The sequence below is a fragment of the Lathamus discolor genome, chromosome 8 (genome assembly GCF_037157495.1).
Source record: "Lathamus discolor isolate bLatDis1 chromosome 8, bLatDis1.hap1, whole genome shotgun sequence".
Taxonomy (NCBI): domain Eukaryota; kingdom Metazoa; phylum Chordata; class Aves; order Psittaciformes; family Psittacidae; genus Lathamus; species Lathamus discolor.
The window spans coordinates 10,750,946-10,771,971 of NC_088891.1; the positions used below are offsets into that span (position 1 = coordinate 10,750,946).

General features: G+C 41.7%; 1 protein-coding gene and 1 long non-coding RNA gene across 4 annotated transcripts; one reads left to right on the top strand and one right to left on the bottom strand.

Moving 5' to 3' along the window:
* Positions 1–1,604: 1,604 nt before the first annotated feature.
* On the bottom strand, positions 1,605–5,973 carry RAMAC (RNA guanine-7 methyltransferase activating subunit). 2 transcript variants are annotated; one of them, XM_065688632.1, is made up of 3 exons: positions 5,867–5,973; positions 4,114–4,288; positions 1,605–2,728 (listed from the first exon to the last, which is right to left on the bottom strand). In XM_065688632.1, the coding sequence occupies exons 2-3, from the start codon at positions 4,278–4,280 to the stop codon at positions 2,539–2,541; spliced, it is 357 nt and encodes a 118-aa protein (XP_065544704.1). In that variant the 5' UTR covers positions 4,281–4,288; positions 5,867–5,973; the 3' UTR covers positions 1,605–2,538. The 2 variants fall into 2 exon arrangements, with proteins under 2 accessions (XP_065544704.1, XP_065544703.1); XM_065688631.1 differs by lacking the exon at positions 5,867–5,973 and having other exon boundaries at positions 4,114–5,343.
* Positions 5,974–9,208: 3,235 nt separating this feature from the next.
* Positions 9,209–20,140, top strand: LOC136018738 (uncharacterized). 2 transcript variants are annotated; one of them, XR_010614554.1, is made up of 4 exons: positions 9,209–9,291; positions 17,439–17,514; positions 19,347–19,566; positions 20,031–20,140. It is a non-coding gene; the product is annotated as an uncharacterized LOC136018738 (long non-coding RNA). The 2 variants fall into 2 exon arrangements; XR_010614553.1 differs by lacking the exon at positions 20,031–20,140 and having other exon boundaries at positions 19,347–20,021.
* The last annotated feature ends 886 nt before the right edge of the window (positions 20,141–21,026 follow it).

Here is a 21,026-nt window from a genome sequence, read left to right on the forward strand (position 1 = left end):
CCATTATAATCTAGCTGCTTCTACAGTTTGGCCACAACAGTGTAGATTGGTTTTGCTATTTTCTGGAATACTACAGCAACTAGCATTTTTTGAATGCTTCACTGCACTGTCATAAAGACAGACTGAGATAGCTGGGGTTGTTCAGCCTGAAGAAGACATGAATCTGGAGAGACCTTAAAACAGTCTTCAAGTACTAAAGGGGGCTGACAAGAAATCTGGAGAGGTACTTTTTACAAGGGCATGTAGCAACAGGACAAGGGGGAATGGCTTTAAACTGAAAGAAGAAATTCTTTCCTGTGAGGGTTGTGAGGCACTGGCACAAGTTGGCCAGAGAAGCTGCTGTCTGCCCCATCCCTGGCAGTGTTCAAGACCAGGTTGGATGGGGCTTGGAGCAACCTGCTGTAGTGGAAGTTGTCCCTGCCCATGGCAGGGGATTGGAACTAGATGAGCTTTAAGGTCACTTCCAAACCCAAACCATTCTATGATTCTTTATTCACTAGCTGAAAGACACTAAAAATAAGAGTTACTGGGCCTGAGGAAAGGCAACAGCTGAGACAGGATATGATCCTAGTGCCAGGTTTTATTTCAACCAGAGATGCTACTCCAGATGGTAAGGAAGAACAACATCCTGGCACAGCTTGACTTTTGTGGCATAGCTGGCAGTGTCAGGCTCCTTGCAGAAAGAGATGCTCTCCCTTCTTGGAGGTGGAAGTCTTGGGATATCTGGCACTTCGCATGATTTTGCGTTAAAAGGGAATTCCACCATACCAACTTGTAGGCTCTCCATAGTGCACAGATAAGGACTTTGCATGATCTTAATCCCGCAGTGTATCAGCCCTGTTGTATTAATGAGGGTTAAACCAGGTGCATTTCATCCAGCAGAACTCTTTGAAGAAAAACTAATCTCTCGCTAGAAGATTTCTAAGGTTAAACAACTGAATTCAAGGAAAATACTTCAGGGAGTAGGCTATTAAAACACTGTATCAGAGTAAACAATATTATGTGAGAGGCAAAAAGCAGAAATGCTTGGCAGGTAGGTGGATACACATCACAGTTTTTTGTCTCACAGACTATGGGAAATCTGTATACAGTATGTGTTTCTAAGATCAACAGTAAATGTACCCTTTACCTCTTAAAAGCATCTTATGAGCTGGAAGACTCTGCTTTTGACTCCTCTCTTAATTCTTTGTTTTTAAATCCAGATGCACTAATTTGTGCTCTTTATCACATAATGTCATGACTTTTACAACAGTCAGCATGATGATTCTGTGTTTCTGTACAACAGCTGAAGAAAATGTCAAGTAAAAAGAAATGCACTGCTCTCCTGATGCAAATTAGCCTACTGTGTAAATGGTGAAAGAGACCTTTGACCCTGTTTTAGTAGAATGTCGGATAGTGGATTAACACTCCAGACTTCTAATTAATCACAGGGTATCTCATCCTCTTGGTTGTAGCTGAGTGGGCTGTTGTTAGAAGAAAACTTAAACCAACAGCTGTGCAGTATTAACACTTCTGTGCTGGTACTGCTTCTCATAGGGCAGCCAGTCTACATGACACTGTAGCAACTCTCTGTGTTTCAAAATCAGAAATATTCAGGAACAGCCTCACATGTGAACTATACCTTTATTGCATGATACTTTAAAAAAAACCACACAAAACTTAAATTCTAAGAACTGCAGAACATTCTGCACTGCTATTTTTCTCATGCAAAAGAAGTACAGAACAGTACCAATTACAGTTCCTTTCTTCTATAACATGCAGTGTTTCACATAAAATAATCACAATTATCAAAATTTTACAGGTTTACTGAAATAGGAATTCCAACGTTTGTTATGCACATACAAATTTAAGACCATACAAATTAATCTAAGTCTGATATCACTTCTCAAGTAAAACTTGTACATCACTAACCTACTGCAATCAGAAGATACATAAACTACTTAATTTTTATTTCAACTTTTAGATCATGTTTTAAAATGAAATCTGCGAATAAATCCAAGCCATTGAGTCAAAGGACACTACACTGACCCCATGAAGTATTTCTATAATAGCACCTCTCTTCTCAGTTTTAAGGCATGTGAAATTCAAACCAAACTGAGCTTTTCTCACTATAAAAAGCCAAACTAAGAAATTCTCTCCAGACAAAGACACAGAATGTCACTTTTAAAAAAGAATTATCTTAAGGCAATGTGCCATTGCTACAGGCTGCACGCAAACCACAGCTATTTTCCCCTGGCCTGTTGTGTTTTCTAAAATGAAACAGAGAGAAATCTCAATGATGGAAGAAAAGAAGTGCGCTAGTGTGTACTCAGACAAAAGAATGAGAGAAAATTAATCTAAGATCTACAGACTCTAACCAAACTCTGTATAATATGCTTTTTATCTCGCAAAAAGTATTCTCTTTTTCAATTCACACTACAGATAAACCGTGATGGACTGTAATACTAATTCTTGAGTGATCTATAAAACTGTGGGAAAAAAAGAAAACTAACTTAATTTCTTACATAGCATTACTGGACTTTCAAAGCACAAGTATCGTCAGTAGGAATGGTAACGAGACCCTGGATTGTAGGAGTTGTAGCCATATTGTCCGTAGTGGGAGGAATATGATTGCCCTTGTCTGTGCTGCTGGTAGTTATTACCCCAGCTTCTTTCCGACCTCTGATTAGATCTGTAGTCACCTTGCCAGTTGTATCTATCTCCTCTAAAGTATCTACCATCTTGAAACCTGCAATGAAATGTCAAAGAGTCACTTAAATGGTGAGGTTTTTTGAAAAGATGAATGATAATGAACTCTTAGATGTTATAGTTTTCATGTAAACTGTCACGTCACTGTTTATACACTCACTTATCTGTTTCTATGAAAAACTGATGAAAACGTATCTAGAGTCTTCTGAGATCATTCATTAATTTCTTACTGCTGCTCAGCACTGTGTCTGCTAAGCAATGGAAGGACAGTCTGTGTCCTAACAGAGTTTTCACAGGCATAAGCTGAACTGCTGGAACTTTGACTAGAGACTCAAAACAGACCACTTATCTAAAAAAAACAACCAGAAGAGACATCCTGCTGCATCAAAGCCTGGTTCAATCTAGTAGCTTCATGGCTGAAAGCTGTGGCAAAACAGGCTTAAGTACAATTTAGCTACCTGACAGCACAGTCCTGGAATTTCCATGTTCCCTAAGATACATACAACCACTGCTTCATAGGCTCTTGTAGATCCCCATACTCAAGAGAGTATCTTATCAGTGGTATTTAGCCATTGTTCAGTCTAAATTTTGGCTTTTCAGCTGTATCTTGATTCTGATCAACACTTGAACTGCCTCACTGTCATTTTCTTTGCCTATCTCAGTGTGTGGCATAGACAAACATGTCCATGAGGTTTGTTTCGTGACCACAGAGTAGGTGTAAGAGTTCATTAGTTCAAAGAATCACAAATTTCTGAAAGAAAATCCCCTTAAACAATCACTTTTTTTTTACCAAACATATTATATGCTGTAATCGTTGTTTTTCAGTCACACAAAAATCGGATACATCCTGAAGAAGTAATTCAAAATATTTTGCAGTAAGCAGGTAACACTGCATTTGCTAGACAGATTGGATGATGGACTTTATAGTTATATTTACTAGATAAAAGTAGTACAGGCTAATTTAACAAAGTATGGCAAATATTTAGGTTACAAATGAAACATTTTGTGGACACCTAGCAGCAGACAATCGCTACTATTAGCCTGCCCCTTCACACATTTTCCTGCAGGCTATTGTCCAACAGAATATAAGCTGCTTAGTTTTGCAGAACTCTCGTCTTTCCCCTGTGATGATCAGTAACCCAAGGAAATGAGTTCTGTGTTCTGGCTCATTCCTTACTAAAAAGTAAATTACTTAATAATTTCATACACAATGCAAAAACTCTGACTATCAATACAGAGAAAATATAAAACCTCATTACTTTTCAGAGAAAACTATTTCTCTTAAAATAGTTATCTATGAAGTAATAAGATTAAATATCTTCCATTAACAGAACAAATCCTTATATTTCTTCTGAAATACACAATCATTTAACTATATATTTATATAAGATTAAAAAAAAAAAAAAAAAAGAAAGAAATCAGTACCGATCTCTGTTTCTCTGGTTGCCACCAGATCTGTTTCTCCATTCTTCAACTATAGGAGGGGGATCTGCAGGGCGTTTCAGATACTCCTGGTATTCTTCATCATCTGATGTGAATCGATGAGCAAACATCTTTTCATAATTCATGGGCATGTCAACCAGGGAAGTCATTCTGAAAACTTTAAACATGAACATCGTAAAAGCGGTTTTATCAATGTGTGAAGACTATTATTGTAATAGCTACCAAAATCCACTAAGGGCAAATGAATGGCAATGAGAAGTTACACTCAGATTAACACGGCAGATTAACATTAATTTTTGGACAGACAGCATGCATGACTGACTCCGGAGTCTTGACAATCTAAGACTGTAAATAACTGCTGAAAAGGTTATCTCTGATGGAAAGCAATTCCAATACCACGTGCAGTCTTTGGACATCTATACTGGATATACAGACACTGATGCACCTAAGCACTGGGAGTGGTTTTAAGGGACTCCATCCACACAGGAGAAATTCAACTCTGATTAATACCTAATGGTTAGCCATTACACAGCAGCATCTTTGAATCAATTCTGACAGTCCTAGATTAGATGAGCTGTGGTAGAAAAATATAGGACATTTCTGAGAGTTAAGAAGAAAAAAAGTATTTCTTCAGAATGCAATCCCAATCTACTCCTAATCCATTTTTGTCAGGAAAAACATGACTACAATCAACTTGAAAAGTTTGCTAAGGTAGAATATATGCCTCTCTGATGAGATATGCATTGAAGGCATTAGTTTCCTTATTTACCTGGATATAAGCATTTGCCCTTCAGACAAAAGTGCTATCTGTCTAGTTGTGTCCACCAGTAAGTCTGGCCCTAATAGTAGATGCTGAGAAAGGCTCTATGCCTACTGTTCTAACAAGCCCTGGGTAATTTACAGCATTACAGGTCTTTGTCTCTAGGCTTCCAAATTGAGCTCTTCTGCTGTCCCCTGAAGATTTGCAAGCAAGACCTTGCAAACTGGAGGGAAGGAAGGGAGGGAATAAAAAAAAGGAAGGAAAGAAGGGAAGGCACAGAAGGGGTTTCTTCTGTACCTGAGAGCTACAGTATATATCCTTGATGACCAAGCCCAGTTCTCCTTGCTGTACCCATGAGCAGCTTGAGACTGGGCTAAGTGGGATGTGTTAATACCACACAGTATTCTTTCTGTAGACTGAACTGCCCTTTTGTCAGCTTCAGGAAGCTCAGTGCCTGGTGATCTCCAGAGCCCACCTCCAGCCTCCCCGTCCACCCAGTGACGCAGCATCGACCTTTCCAAAGCAGGTGTAGGAGTTATTCCTGCAGGGAGTCCGGTGACTTCATCCTCCTTTTTTCTTTTTTGCCACGGGCCAGCCTCGTTAGTCTTTACTGTCATCCACCTCCGAGGAGCTCAGGGACTCGCTCTGTCGGGGTGGGAGGATAGTACTGCTCTGGGGACCCACCGCATTGCACTGCAGCCTTCTCCAGAGAGCAAGGAGGGCTGCTCTCCTCACGATTAGTAATTTTAATATCGGTGTTCATCCTGCGGGGGCCAGCACCGGGAAACCCGTCACCTTCCTCCGCACAAAGACACACGGTGCCCCTAGCAACGGTCAGGGCTCACCCCCCTCCGGCTGCCCGGGCCGGGGCCCTGTTCCCTCACAGCGCCTGCGGCCGGAGCCGGCTGAGCGGAGCAATGGGTCTCAGATCCCCCCCACCCTCCTCCCGCCCAGCCACCGCCGCTGCCCCCTCACCCTGCACCGCCAGCCGCCGCGGAACCGCCGTGCAAAGCCCTCCTCTTCCGGGCCGGGCCCCGCCGCTTCCCCCCGCTGCCGGGGCGGTGCCGCCTGCAGGCCGGCGTCCGTCACCGGGCCCTGGTGTTCGCTGGCGGGGTGCCGGTCCGGCCGCGGAGGGGGGCCTTTAGGGGTGGAAGGATTGCTTCCCCTAAATTAGGGTTTGATACAAACTCCGTTGATATAAACAGCTTTCCTTGGCTCCTACGCAGGTTTTAAGGAGGGGATACCTGAAATACTTGGATTTTAAAAGGAAGGTGCATCTGAAAAGGGTGAAGTGAATGTGGCGCCTACAGCTGTAGCCCTGTGGCTGGTGGTCGTGCGGTGTATCTTAAGCATAAAAAAGCGTAGCGATGGTTTGAGTGCTGTGTGAGGAAAGTAGGATGACGTGAAGGGGATTTGGCAGCTAAATAGTTCTGTGTAAACCACAAGAAATCTGCTTTGATGTCTGCTTCGGCATCACATTTACACTCCCACCTGGTGCTGTAGGTAGTGGTTAAGTCCTGTCACCTTTAATACACGTGAAATTATGTGCAAGTGTCAAAACTTGTCGTAAAGGAGGTCCTGTGCAGGTAAAATGGCTTGAGGCAGAAAAGTGTGCCTCCCCTCCTGTATTTCTTCGACCCTGGCTGCTATTGCTAGTTCGTGAAGTGCCACAGCAGTTATTAAGAGCGCACTGCCCAAAGGATGTGCAGCATGGGGATGCGGTGTTGCCTCTCTCCTCTGAACGACTGGTGGCATCACAGCCTTCCTGTAGCAGAAGCGGTGGTGGTGTCCCTGTTCACCTTGTTGCCACAACACTGACGTCTTTGCATTGCTGACTGTTTTCCACAGCTCCTAAACCAATGAGTTTTAAATGGTCTCTCATGATGTATATAAGAAATGGATTTGTTGTAGGACCCTTTCAGAACGCAATGGGTTTTTATAAGCTCTACTAGAGACTCTGTGATTCTATAGACTATCACTCACAGGCGCTAGCAAAGCATAGACTGATAATTGAGCTCATCACTTGAAACAAGATACTCCAGCAACAGTGACAGCAGCATCCAATTCTCCCAAAACATTAGACCACAATAAGTGCCTTTTGTTTCATATGAACAGCAGTAATTACAGTCTCCTCTCCTGCATGACCTAGAGCAGGAGTGTACTGTCACTTGCAGAATAGAAATGGTGACCTCAATCTGAGCAGCCTAATGCAAATACCTTAGCTTGAATAGCTAGTTCTAAGCCAAATTGTCACTGAGGCTGAAAAATAATATATTTTAGCTTAAGTTTTCCCCATATAATTCCTGTTTTACTGACTGCCCTGTTCAAATGGGCAGTAGTAGGTAGGATTTTATTTCTTCCCCAGACATGTTTTGTTTTGACCACTGGATATTGCAGTTCTATGTGTGTGTACAGAGGATTTCATGCATAAAATTAGTCAGATGATCTTTAATAAAAGGGAGATGTTGGGTGTTTTTTTTTTCTTTGAGACTGCTGTTTCATGGGTGACATTTTTCATTAAGAGACCAAGCTTAAATTAGTATTAAAACTTTTAATTACAGACTCAAGTCATCCACACGTTTAAGTGTGTACATAATCTAAGCATATATATTAAAGTTCTGTTGACTGCATGCACCGCTTCTAAATGCTGTGAGCAGTGTACTCCACAAATTACAGTTTTCTAAGATGCTCTCCTTAGCATATTCCACATAGAAAAACACTTGCAGGGAATGGCTAAATCAGAGTGGCACATAATTATATATATTATATATATAAATGTATATGGTGCTTGTGCTTTGGATCTTTTTTCTTTATGTCTTAATGCCTGCTATGAATTATAACATCGAGAAGGGTCTGGGTGGCAATATCGTAAGATTTCTCATAGATGTTTCACTAAAGTTCAAACTGCAAAAAAAAACCCAAAGTGACAGGTGATTTTTAAAGGAACAGGGGCACTCAAAAATTAATAGTGTCACCAAGCAGGACTTTCAACACCCAATAAAAACCTCACAAAGCACATACCTACATAGTAGGTGCCCAGGTACTTAAAAGGTCTAGCTCCAAGTATTATCAAGACTGAGGACTTTATAATCCACTTTTGCAGTCCTTCTGCTCACTTCAAGGCCCTCCAGCTAATTAATGTGTTAGTTTTGTATAAACACAATCTTGTAATCAACATCTTTGAAGTCTACTGTAGTGTGATAAAGCCTCAAAGAATTTGCTTTGTCTTCTGTGGATTTCATTATGTTAAATAACCTGCTGTTAGATGAAGTCTTATCTTCTAAAATTTGAACTAAGAGTTGTTCCTTTCAGCCTATCAGAAATGAATGAAGCTTTTTTAGAATGGATCTTCCTGCCAGAACAAAGGAATATACACTAAAACTAGCAAAGTCTTGAAACAATGGAAAATGGCAGTTCTTTTTTTAACTATCTAGTTCTATCACGAGATTTTGTACTTGATGTTTTACACAAATTCCCATCTTCTGGACTGCTGTGTTTTCATTATACTCAACTTTCATTTGAAAATTAATTTCTAGCCCTTGCTATTTTGGACACTTCTTGAGAAAATAAGTAAGTCTGCTTACTTACTTACAGGATAACCAGCCTGTACCAAGAAGCAAGAGGAAAACATTATTCAAGATTTCTTTGTTTAATTCTTTTTTTTTCCAAATTTCCATTTCTTTCTGACTAGGTTTGTTGTTTTATCTCAGTAGAGGTTGCAAGCTATGGCGTTTTTAATGAAAACTCAGCATGTATCTCACTAGCAAGAGAAAAGGAGAACTAATTTTTTGTGTACATTTCTATATCTTTAAATAGTCAGGATTCTTTTACTTTATTGTTAATACCTATCTTGAGAAATCAACTAAAGAACTAACGTCCCATGTAATTGCAGCCTGTTTGATCAAGGGAATATTTGTCTATAACCGAATAAACAGAGAAGCCTCCATAGACTGTTAAGGATCCTGCTGGATTTTTTAATAACAAAATAATATATCAGATATTTTAGTGAAAATTTATTTATCTTCAAAACTCTTGCCTTTTTTTCCTTAGCTTGCTGAATCTGCTGAGTGATTTCCTGCCATCCAGTTCTCCTCTCCCCTCATTCTTTTTGCAGTGTCTCAGTTACAGTGTAACTGAAAGCCTGGTTTGTTTGTACAACGAAACCCAGTTTCCCCAGATAATTTATTCCAGGAAATGGTGGTGTCTGGCACTGCTAGAGAGAGCAAGACTTTGGGTTCTGGCTAACAGCAGGTACAAAGGGCGTGCGTGGCAGCCTTGTTACTGATTACACACTAAAAGAAAGTAGTTTCTGTGGGCACAAGAGGCTGTAAGACCACCAGGGGACATCTAAGTAACTAATGACTGCAAAGTATTTGCGAGATCACTCATTGCACTGAGAGGTAGGTAAGCAGAGATACTTTTCAGCCAATCTGCAGAAATATTTGGAGTTGTGCTCTTTCTCCAGTACCTCCTGTGCTCAGAAGATCAGTTCTCATCATGGGTATTATTCCTTTGGCTGGAAAGGATTATTGCCTAGATGAAGCTCACTTCAATAACAGGAAAGACTGAGATATAACAGCTGTTGCTGACAAATGCCTCTGAAGCCCATTATTCTTTCAGATCTCTGCCTTGGCTTTGCTGTTATATTGTACAATATCGCTGAGTTTCAGAGTGTCTTTCACACACCTCTATATGGTATTGTAAAGTGAAGTCCATAAAGGAACAGACTGCACCCTTTCTACCAGCTTCACTAAACTTAATACAAGAAATGTTTCCTTACCGTAACAATGACCTTTAAATGTTAACTGCCTAAAAAAATAACATTGTCCTTTTTTTAAAAGGGGGGAAAATGCAGTTCTTGGTGCTTGATTGTGTTACAGAGTAACAGTTTTGATGTTGTGGGGCCCAATTCCTTCGCATTAAGCTTACAACAGTGTAACACTTGATTAAATGGAATTTATTCCTAATTTATGCCAGTATGAAAGAAGGCCTTCAATTTTCCTAAAAGCTATTTCTGTTGTCAGTCTTTTAAAACTCTCAGTCACATTCAATTATATTTCTAGTGTATTGTTCTTTAAATTAGTGCAGAGGTGGTGTTATCTGACTGTCATTTATACATATCTATATACATATATACAAATTAAAAATCACTACATTCTAGCTGCCTTCTTTTATTTTCACCTTTTAAACTGACTAAGCCAGCTGTGCCCTTTGGGGTCTATAAGAATGAATCATTTTTATTATTTTTGCTCTCTTAGACAGTAATTACAGAGTGGTATGCCTTCTCTGGTTTTTAATATTATGGTGCCATTTTAATCTATGGTGCAACACCATTAACTTCAGCAGAGTTACACTAGAAATGAATTCATCCCCAGGAGGCTTTTCCAAATGTTCAGTTCTTTCCTCATGATTACCCAGGAGAACGGAGAAGAAGAAGGCAAGACAGAGGGCCCTTTGATAGGAGGAATGTAGTTCAAAGTGAAGTCTTGTTTCTGCCATTCATGGTGCTCCATATGTTCCTCATTTGGGGTGGAGGTGGGTTAGACCCCGTGAGGCACGCATGCTGGGGCTGAAGGGCAGGCAGAAGTTTTTACATAGCACATCTGGCACACAGGTTATGTTCTTTCCCAAACGTAGGTACTGTACAAATGGAAAAAAAAAAAAAAAAAGGGAAAAAAAAAAGTGGGAGGAATATTCAGATACTGAAAGTGTACTTCTGTGGAACTGCTTGAAAGTCGGAAAATGGAGTAGCCAAATGCTAAGATATCAAACTCATCATTATCATCAGCCTGTCTAAACTCCAACTCAGACGCTTTTTAGATGTCAAGTAATCCTGCAAGTGGGGATGTATGAATCAGTGCTACCACGGATTGCCTATTGTTAAGATAGTTGCAAAATATAAAGGAGGTACTTGTAGAAGTTTCTAGGGCTAGGTTTTATTCATTCTTTATGGTTTTTATAGTTGGATGTTTAATTTCAGTTCAGGCTCATTTCTCGTGTCCGTATCCAGTCTAAATCATTCAAATCTGTTGCAGTGTGGGTACACCAGCTTGTAAGTTAGAATTTAGTTGCACCTATCTGAGTTCAGAAGGGCAATTTAGAGAACTTTCTAAAAGAGAGGGATGGGAGCCAGCAGCACGGCTGGTGGGGAGGACCAGACAAGTTCATGGGGATGAGACGGGTCCAAGGCAAGTCAGAAATTCAGTCCATGGGTCACTGCTCAACACAGATCAGCAGAGTCCATGTGCAGGCACAGCACAGCCACAGCACAGCTGCATCTGGAGCCCAGCATAGCCACAACAGCAGGGACCAAGGGCCCAGGGCTGAGCTTGCATGAGTCCCCATGCCTGGGGCAGGGGTGTGCGGGAGGCCCCAGGGGCGCTGGTTGTGGCAATCAAGGCCTGTCAGTGCATTCAGGGCCCTGACATGCACATCTGGTAACAATTTCTATTATGTTTAAGTCAGAAACTCAGATTCTTGCAAAACCTAGGATCTAGCAGAAGGAAGTGGTTATGCCTTTTTAGCACACGTCTAGCATTTCTCCCAGGCTGGATAGTTTATGCAGTTTGCCTGCTGCACGCCAGTCAGGTGCCTCAGCTACAAAGTCAAACATTCAACCTCTACAGGGGATGCCTGAGTTTCCCATTTAACTCCTGGAGTCTCCCTGCTCTGGATGGTGACATTCTCCAGGCACTGGAGCATTGCCCTGAGGCTCCTTATGTGGGACTCCCTTGTCCTCTCTGAGGCCCAGGTTTGAAAGCTGACCTTGCCACCAGCCCTGCAGATAGGTGTGCCACAAGGCCCCAGTCATGCCTGTCCTCCTGTGTGTCAAAGCCATGTGTAAGCACGTTTGGGTTCTGCTAAAGGCAATGAAATATAACAGTATTTCAGTGTTTTGTTCCCTCTGAAGGCTCAGGTCAGTGCAATTGATCTAAGTAGTGCTCTCGCCATTAGATATGACTCTCCCCAAATGGCTTTACGAAGAAGCTGTTAGTTATCACAGGAATTTGTCTCTCTTCTTTCTCTTCTCTTTGCACATAAGAATTCTCGAATGTTCTCTACAGTTCCTCTTAAGGGCCATTACAGGAAACAATGGCTGAAGCATAGGCCAACTTTGTGCTACTTCAAATTTGGAGTGTCCTCTTAATATGGAGTATTTTTAAAAAAATTGTAAATCAGAATTTTCCAGAAATACCAATCTGTATTGAGACCACACTGTGCTAGAGTGAAATGAGGTGTAAGTGCATTAGCTGAGCTGCAGAGGAGCCTGCAGGATTTTACAGAGCTGGCCTGAGCAGTCTGCTCCTTGTTCTGACATTGCCTGAGTGGTACTGCTGTGCTCTCCCCTGTGCATCCCTGCGTTGTTCCTCGCCCTACACAAAATCTGGAAACTCTTCGGGCAAAGACTATCTTTTCATCTTATGTTTGTGCTGTGCTGGGGCTGATCCTTGTCTGGGGGTCTAGGTCACCACTGCTCCTAGCAGTAATAACTCTCCCTCCTGTTACTAAATTAGGACTGGAGGTCATTCTTTCCAGCATACAAGGGTTCCTAATCTTTCAGGAGATTATGCTGTGGCTGCCACCCCTCTGTGTCCCCTTCTGCCCTCCTCAAGATGTCTGCCTTGGATGTTGAGGACAGCGTCCTTACCTGCCCCAGCACTGCTGGAACCCCTCCATCCCTGCCCCAGACTCCTGTGGCAGTTTCCTGGACCCTTTCCACAGTGCTGCTGTTCCTATGGCCCTGCTTAACCTCCCAGTTTCTCTCCACCACCTTCTTGAACTGTGGCTGTTTCCTTCCCATCCCTGCACTGCCTGCAGAAATCGTGCTCTGGTGGCAACCAGCTGCTTAGTGTGTAAGTGCTCAGCTGAACACTGCTTTCTAATGTTGGTTGGGAACCAGTGCAAAAGAACATGCTGACTCCTCAACAGTCTAAAGTTAAGAAATATAGAACTGCTATCTTTGAAAATGCAAAGTTCTGATGGAGGCTCTTTAAAAACAAGCCCCAAATCTCACAGAGAAATTAAAACCACACAGTAATTTTTGGTGATAATTTGAATATGATTGTTTCATATTATGCAATGGCTGTTCATTTTAAGAATAATATACAGTTATTTACTTGGTCTTAAATGCTGGTGTGGGGGTATCACAAACTTCCCAAGTAAAACTTTAATTAAAAAGCAAACGTTAATCTCCACACAGTGGCATCTGCAACATATTGCGAGATAAGTCTTCGCCAACCTGAAAAACTAAGTAAGATTCTAATTAAATCAGGGAAAAAATGATGAACTAGATATATGTTTTATTTAAGGATGGCAGTTATATAAGGTATCAGAGATCTCATAGTTGCTATCTGATGGGAAATGTTGCTGCCAGATCTCACAAACTATTTCAGGGAGAGAAATCCTTGTTCCACTGGTTCCAAGTATTGTTCACTTCCACTTCAGTGGGGTCAGGACTTTGCTGTGTCTCTCTGTTTGACTCGGAAGTCATGTCAGTCCTGTTGAAAGCTGCAGATGATCCAGTAATGAAGAAATGTGTCAGCATGATATGAGGAAACACTGTGCTGCAAGTGCTGCCATCTTTCCAGTGAGGCACAAATACAGAGTCCTGACTATTTATGGTTATTAGAGGTCCCAGAGCACCTTTTGAAAAGTAAGGCTCTTAATCCCTGTGTGCTGGCCAAAATCTATTTTCAGCAATGCTACTCTGGCTATCAGCATTTCCTGTATTGTTCCAGATGGAGATCATGTTGGCCATTGCATCCTGTTCCAAACTGTGTGCTGGGTTCCTCTCTGTTTTAGAACAGCTGATATTTTCCAGAAACAACCATGCCGCAGTGGTATGTGAAGTGATCTCTATATATCCTCACTTGTCTCACAGGAATGGAATGAGGATTAATCAATTATGACCAAATCATGATCCCAGTGAAGTCAAAAGAAGGTTTTTTTTTCCATTGGCATCATGGGAGCCAGGATTGGCTTCTGTGTGGATATTATAGAGATACCTACACATAAAAGCAGCTGAAAATACAAAGCGCTACCTTGTGGAAGGTGCCTGTGTAGTGAGAATTCCTTTATCTGGAGAGGAAAATGCATTTTAAAGGCTGTTTCCTCAGGAGTCTAGTTGTCACCACAGGCATTATTGTGCATGAGGAAATTCGGGTTCATTGAATGTGGCCTGTAGCATGTGGTGTTGGTTGGCTAGCATTTGTGGCTTTGCATGTCCTGTGAATTCAGAACACGCTTTGTTACACTTTCAGGGCTGGTCTCTGCTCTTTTCCCAGTGCAGCCACTGGTGTGGAATTGTATCTCAAAAACCATGTTCTTAAAACTATGAATAATTCAGCCTTAAATATTGGAAGAAAGTTGAATACTAAGTGACAATAGCTGCACATTATTCTCTTTGAGCAGATGTTAATTCTTCTGGGCAAACAGAGGGTCTAAAAAAGAGCAGCTCTGGCCAGATTCCTAAGAGACTGCAGAATGTTTCCTGCTTTGATCTCCTGTCATATACCACTTCCAGTGTGACATTTCAAATTGTAAATCAATTTACAAGCTGGACAAGAGATATCACTGAAAAACATTTTTGCAGGATCATCTAACTTCTTCCACACAAATATAATAATAGTTCATCTCTCGTGCAAATATAGGAAAGAGTGGTCACAGGCTATTTTGGGAAAAGCATACTCACCAGCTGGACACAGGGAGGACATTCAGTCAGCCACTGAGGAGCAGAATAACAGTAATCAATATTATTAAAGGTGGGTAGGGATGAAAATTAGTCTATTCCTGCAGGAAAACTACCAAATTAAACTTAGGAAAATATTAGTACATTCACAATGTAAATTGTGCTCTTCTGCAAATTAACAGTAAATGAAAAATAGAGGATATGTGTCACCCATACTTTATAGTGTTGATTTAATTTTCTCGAGTACGTAGAAAAGGTTTTGATGTGTGTATATTAATATTTCTCTATTGGCTAAAGATTAATTTAAAACAGAACATAGCTCAAAGCTTTTCTGGAAGTTTTAAGTGTTCTGCACCTTCCACCAAGTCCCACTGAGTTAAACTGAATTCTGTAACTGTGTGCTTGGTGTCATCTCCCATGAGAGTGCACTGTGACCCCTCTCCCTGGCTCCAAAGGCCTAACTGAGCTATGGCTGAAAACATCAGTATGATATTAAATCCTGGCTGCTGCTGCCTGACATCTTTATGGTACTTCTGCAAAGCCCAGGTAAGCACGCTGGATCTAGAGAGTGCTCCTCCAGGTGCTTGATCTGCAAACATGTCCCTGAAATGCTGGATTTTTGGGTTTTGGGGTGGTTTTTTTAATATTTGCCAGTGATTAAAAATTTTGCTCTTATTTCTCAAAACCCATGGATTTTCTACACCCCCAAAAGGACTATGAAATTTCCCCAGAAAAGTGGAACCTGTTTACCAATAGGTACAAGCACTTTTATAACTTCTGGTAACTAAAATTACACAAGATTGGTTTTAAGAGTCTCGACAGTAAATACTTCCTGAGAAGCCAAATATGGAGCTAAAAATGAACTGATTGTGTTTGTTTAGCTGATTGGTAGTGTTTATGTATTTTGTCATCTAAGTATTCTTGCAGAACAGTTGCAGTAGGTGGAATTAGGAATGTAGACGCTCCCCTTGAGGTAGTTTTACCTAGGGAAGACATGAAACCCATCTTGCGCCCAGTAGACTCTTTAAAAATGCATTTCCCCATCAAAGGAGTCCTGACATCTTTGTGAGAGCTGTATTCTTGTTGGGTTTTTCGTCACATAATTACTTTTTACTTTCCCAGGTGTTAATAGTGTAGTAAAAAGAAAACAAATTACATCATTTGCGGCCTTCTGGCTTTGCTGTTATTATTGATTAATTATTGGCATTTAGCAGGACCTAGACATAAGGACTGGTATAAGTCAAGTTTTTTAACTTTACTTGAAAGTGATATAGTTGCATCAAGTAGGGCTGGTGACAAATAGTTTCCTTCACAAGAAAGCTATGGGTATGAAAGACACCAACAGCTGGGCACTTCCAACTTCCTGTCTCTGAGCCAGGCCTGGCTTCCCTGAACTCAAGGGATTTTCCAGAATTGGAGGAGAGAAATCTAGTGCTGCAGAGCCACTCGTGTCCTTAGGAGCTTTTGTGAGAGCTTTGGGGTGCTCACCACTATAGCTCAACCATAAGGTTTTGCAAATAGGCTTGAAATCCTGTGTGGCTTCATTCCCACCTGGCACTCTGTCTGTACTGCTCAGTCCTTGGAGAAGTTCATCGAAGTGAGGAGTTCATTACTTCTGCCCACAAAGAAACATAGAAGCCTTTATCAAGCCATTGAGCATTCATGTAAATGAATCAGACCTCCAGTGTACCTAGGGAATATCTACCTTAAACAGTAAGACAATCAAGGAGCTGATTAAGGGGCAAAGTCCACCAATGAGTAAGCTCTGAAGAAACAGAAAGAATGACGTATTTTGCAGCAGTCTGATGTATGAATTCCTACAAACAGGCTTGGCAAGCAGCTCTGGACAATTAGAGTGCTCTGAAAGGTCTGGCCCCATCCTGTCTTCCTCTGCCCTATTTTATATGGGAATACTGGCTTTTGGGAGAATGAAGATGCAGTGGAGAGTGACCTTGGGGAGGAAGCTGAAGGGTGGACAGCTGCCTGCTGGCACGTCCAGTACCCTGGGAGAAGGGCGAGGGAAAGGCAGGGTGTCTTGAAGGAGGACAGGCTGCACTACAGACCCTAGGAACACCCCACATCCCTTTCCCTGGCTTCCACTGCTTTGCCCTCACTTTCCTCCTGCCATACCTGTCCCTCATCCCCACATGTCCCTGATTATGCTCTGAAATTGTACCCACTGCTAGAGAAAGTCAGGAGTGGGGCAGAAAAATACCGTTTTGCTTATGCCACTTGAGCTGGCTCCAGTATCACAGAAAGGATTAGTTTTACACACAATACAGGACACACAGCAGAGTCCCATGCTCAGCAATGTCCCTCAGCCCTGCAATACCCTTGGAGGCCAGACCCCCTTCCTGCTGCAGGCAGATGCCTGCAGTGAGCCTGGGGGTTTCTTTTCCACCTCCCCTATTCCCTATCCCCCACCATGACCCCAGCATGGGCAGCACATCCCCTTTACCCAGCTTGCTGACCTGTACCCACAGCAGACATTGTTCATGTACCATAGAGCACAACGCCGCCAGTAGAGCGGGATGGGCTAATTAAATAGGCAGCATTTAAAATGCCAGCCCGTGGTTGCTTGGAAATGTAAGCCAACTTCAGTATTATTTTCGAGCTCAGATTTTTTGAATCCAAAATTCCATGTGACGAAAGAGATGGGTATTTAAACAGATGTCTGCAATTTCTTTAAAAAATAGAGATTGAGTTACAGATGGTAGAAAGGGCCTGAGAATTAAAAACTCCTGAGCTACAAGAAAATTTAGATGTTAGCAGAGCGATTTGCTGAAATGAATGGTCCTGCAATTCTGCATGTTTGAAAATAAAGCTTTCACTAAACATGTGAATATCTTTTCCCTTCAGCTTCTCTACTGGTAGCCTTGGCTGTCACCACCATCATCACAACCAAGCTGCAATATGAGGGTCCTGTTTCTAACAGGCAAGGCACATAGTTCTTCCCTTTTAATATCTCCTGTACAGTTTGGCCTGCCAGGAGCAAAAAATTTGATCTGAATTAGTTTAAAAGAAAATTAATCTCCCCCATCTGCATAACTGGTGCCTGATTGCTCTAACTTCCATTTTATAAATCACAAATCAATGGCATTTTGTGATGTAAGCCTGGAAGGAAACCAGAGTCATCATCTGTACTCACAGATAAAATGGATTTTTTTCTTCTCTTTTGGGGGGGATTTAAAAAGAAAATGACTAAAATAAACTTTGAGTGAAAAAGCTGGCTGCTTCTACAGTGGCATATAGAATCAACTAGGCTGGAAAAGGCATTTAAAATCACCTTTAAGATCCAACCATATGAAATGCAAAGGACTACATATTGGAATGAAAAAACTGAGCACATTTGGTACAATTTTGAGGGGCAATTCAGGATCCAGCTCCACAGCTGGGAGACCTGTGTGTTGCTGTGAGCAGCTCTATGAAGATCTCTACTCATGCATACGTGCTCAAAACCCAGTGGCTTTAGGAGGAAGCAAATACACAGACTCAAACACAAGCTGTAAGGAGACTCTATACGCAGCAGTCTTCACCTGCTCTGCAGAGTCCCAGTCTGCCCATTGCCAAATCAGTTTCAGAGAAGAGCAGCAAGACCCACTAGGTGCAGAAAAAAGCTGTCACCTGAAGTGACCAACTTACTTTACAGTGCAGTGGATACAATCAAAGGGTCTACATGAATGAAAACATTAAGAAGGAGAACTGTGAGTATCTGTTTTCTTTGCCTTGTAAGAAGTATGTCTGTGAAAGGGAACAAGATTTTCTCCAAGTATGGGGCCACCTTTCCAAATGTTCAGCATGCACTCCTGGGTGTGTCCCAGGCTGGACTTCTAGTAGACCAAAGTACAGAGATGCCTAGAGGATGTGTCTCAAACTGTTTATTAATGCTGACAGATGCTCTCTGACTACACCAGTATTATTAGAAATCCATCAGCCTCTTACAATTTTACAGCCTTCAACACTGTGCTAGGTACTCACATTCAGGGCTTGAAAAAGACTAAACAGCAGGTTTTCTGAAATAAAATTATATCTGAAATAAAATAGAGTGGGGCAAAGGACGACAATAGTGAAAGCCGAACAAAAGAAGAGAACAGAAATGTGGAGAGAGAGGAAGAGACCAGTGAGCTCTTTGCTTTTCAGAATGCAGACTGGGTACATGCTCCTGATTGCTAGGTTTCTGAAAGGATATTCACCCTGTATCTAGGAATCAAAAAGTTATATCTTTAGGAGGCTTGTGGGAATAGGAGAAATTTCTCATCTAAAGAAGTTACATCCATTTACAGAACATGGATATTTTTATTGCTCAGCTTGAATCATGCTGAGGGATCCTGTGCCTTCAGTATTTTGAGTCTTCCTAACCATGCCACAGGAACAAGAGCACACTTATGAATACTAAATGAGGACTGAATTACCATCATGTACACATCCTGCACCGGAGCCAAATCGGAAGTGAAATATCATGTCACATATGAGAGCTTAAGAACTGATTAATTTTGATAGCATATTTATAGTTCTCATTTACGAGGAACTCAAAATACTTTAAGCAAATTGAATACTGAATTATCCTAAAATATTGTATATCAATGGGAACTGTACACGAATTAGGACTCTGTGATGGTGGAGGAGTTCAAGATGGGACTGTCTGTAGAGCAGTCACTTCATTCAATACTGATAAAGAGTTTGTGTGAGATCTGAGCCTCCTTCAGATCTGTGGGGCTTTTACCTTTGTCTTAAATTGAGGCCAGGCTTTCATCCCCTTTTTGGCAGAGAGAAGAGGGCAGCAACAGTGTGCCATGCTTCAGAAAGAGGAATATCACATCTCTCTGGAAGAACAGAGGGAATTTTAGGCTGAGGGAGTGCACTTGCAGAAACCCAAACATGAGAAGAAAACTGGGTTAACTTGCTGTCTGCCACACCACATGTCTCAGGGTCCTTGAGGAATGAGACCACAACTCTGCCTGTTCTAGAAGACAGTTCTGAAAAGATCGTAAGTCAAATGGGAAGACCTTAAGAACAAAAGCAAGCTACAAAATTTTGTATCATGCAAATTCCACAGCCAATTATACTTCCATAAGCTTAAGCTATTTTTTGTAATTGGGGATGAAAATACGCTCTTGAATGCAAGACTGGGAAAGATTAAAACATCAGAAAATTCTAAGGCAACTATATTTGTAATGTCCAATTTTCATCTTACTGTGACACATGTAGTAAGTCCATTACTCCATTTTGATCCAACTCCATTAGACATTTGTAAGTCACAAGTTCATGAAACAGCTTTCAGATACTCACCAAAATGAGCTCATTAGTTGGAGAGAACTAAGACAAGACCTCTCTAATGAATGGAGTGTGTGATTTAACAAAATGAAGTAAAAGGTATAAAACCAGTGAAATAAAATCATCCCATTTATGGTGGGATTTTTTTCCCACTAGATTGCTGTTTTTCCCCTTCAGAGAATGCTTCTGCTCACAGTTTCCACAAGACAAGAGGAATAGTCACACCAAAGCAATATTCCAGGCAGCACGCCATCATGAACACAAAAGGATTGTCACCTATGCCTACATGTCACCACCTCCACTATCCTGGAGAAAATGGAACCTCACATTTGGCTGGCAGAATGGGGCATGGGAAGACATCAGTGGTTAGGTAAGGAGTTAAATCTCCTTCAGCATCCACATTAACCACCTGAGCATGGTGAGAAGAGCAGATACGTGCAAGCAGTGTCCTCACAGCCTTTTGAAAATGTCCGTCTAATTCACAGTGCTTTTTTATCCCCTGTGGCATAAACTTTGAGTGTATGGATTGAAATTCCATTTTGGTGTTCCAGACAACAGGAAATAGTTGTCTCTCAGAACGGGAGACAGTTTCATTGTGCAGAGCTGGAAGGTGTTAGGTTGCTGGTTTGAGGGTTCCCATGAGGTCCCCGGAGGCACGCCCCCGATTATGACACACAAAGTTAAAGCAAGCAAACATTGCACCTTCCCCACAACTTCTAAACTTTCTTTGTAAGAAAGGAGAAGTCAACGTGAGATTTTTAAAAAAAGAGATGAAAATAATCACTCTTGATGGCAGCGTATTAATTATAACTTTGTGTGGGAGAAGTTAAAATCCTCTCTTCTGTGCGAACTGGGCGTCTTTTCCCCACAGAAAAACTGTGTCTGTGTAGCACGGCCCTACAAACACCTGAATGAGCAGGCCCGTGGCGTTCCTATGGACTCGTGTCCTATGATGCCTGTCAGGCGTCAGTGTCACCCGCGGGGCTGGGCAGCCGTAACACAGCTGATGAGGGCAATTTTTCCTCTCTACGGAAGGAATCATCCCTCTGTTTTCGTCGTACCTCTATGGGAAGGGTAGATGGCTGGAACAGATTCGGAGGGGGCTGAGGAGGACCAAAGAGAGTCAGTCCTGGTGCACCGGCATGTTGGGCTGAGTTGGGTGGAGGCTGGCTG

Bases quoted from the DNA above. Each gene is read 5' to 3' on its own strand.
- RAMAC (XM_065688631.1), bottom strand. From the start codon at position 4,304: ATGTTCATGTTTAAAGTTTTCAGAATGACTTCCCTGGTTGACATGCCC. The intron at 2,729-4,113 runs GTACTGATTTCT...ATTTCATTGCAG, and splicing joins AACCAGAGAAACAGAGATCG to GTTTCAAGATGGTAGATACT.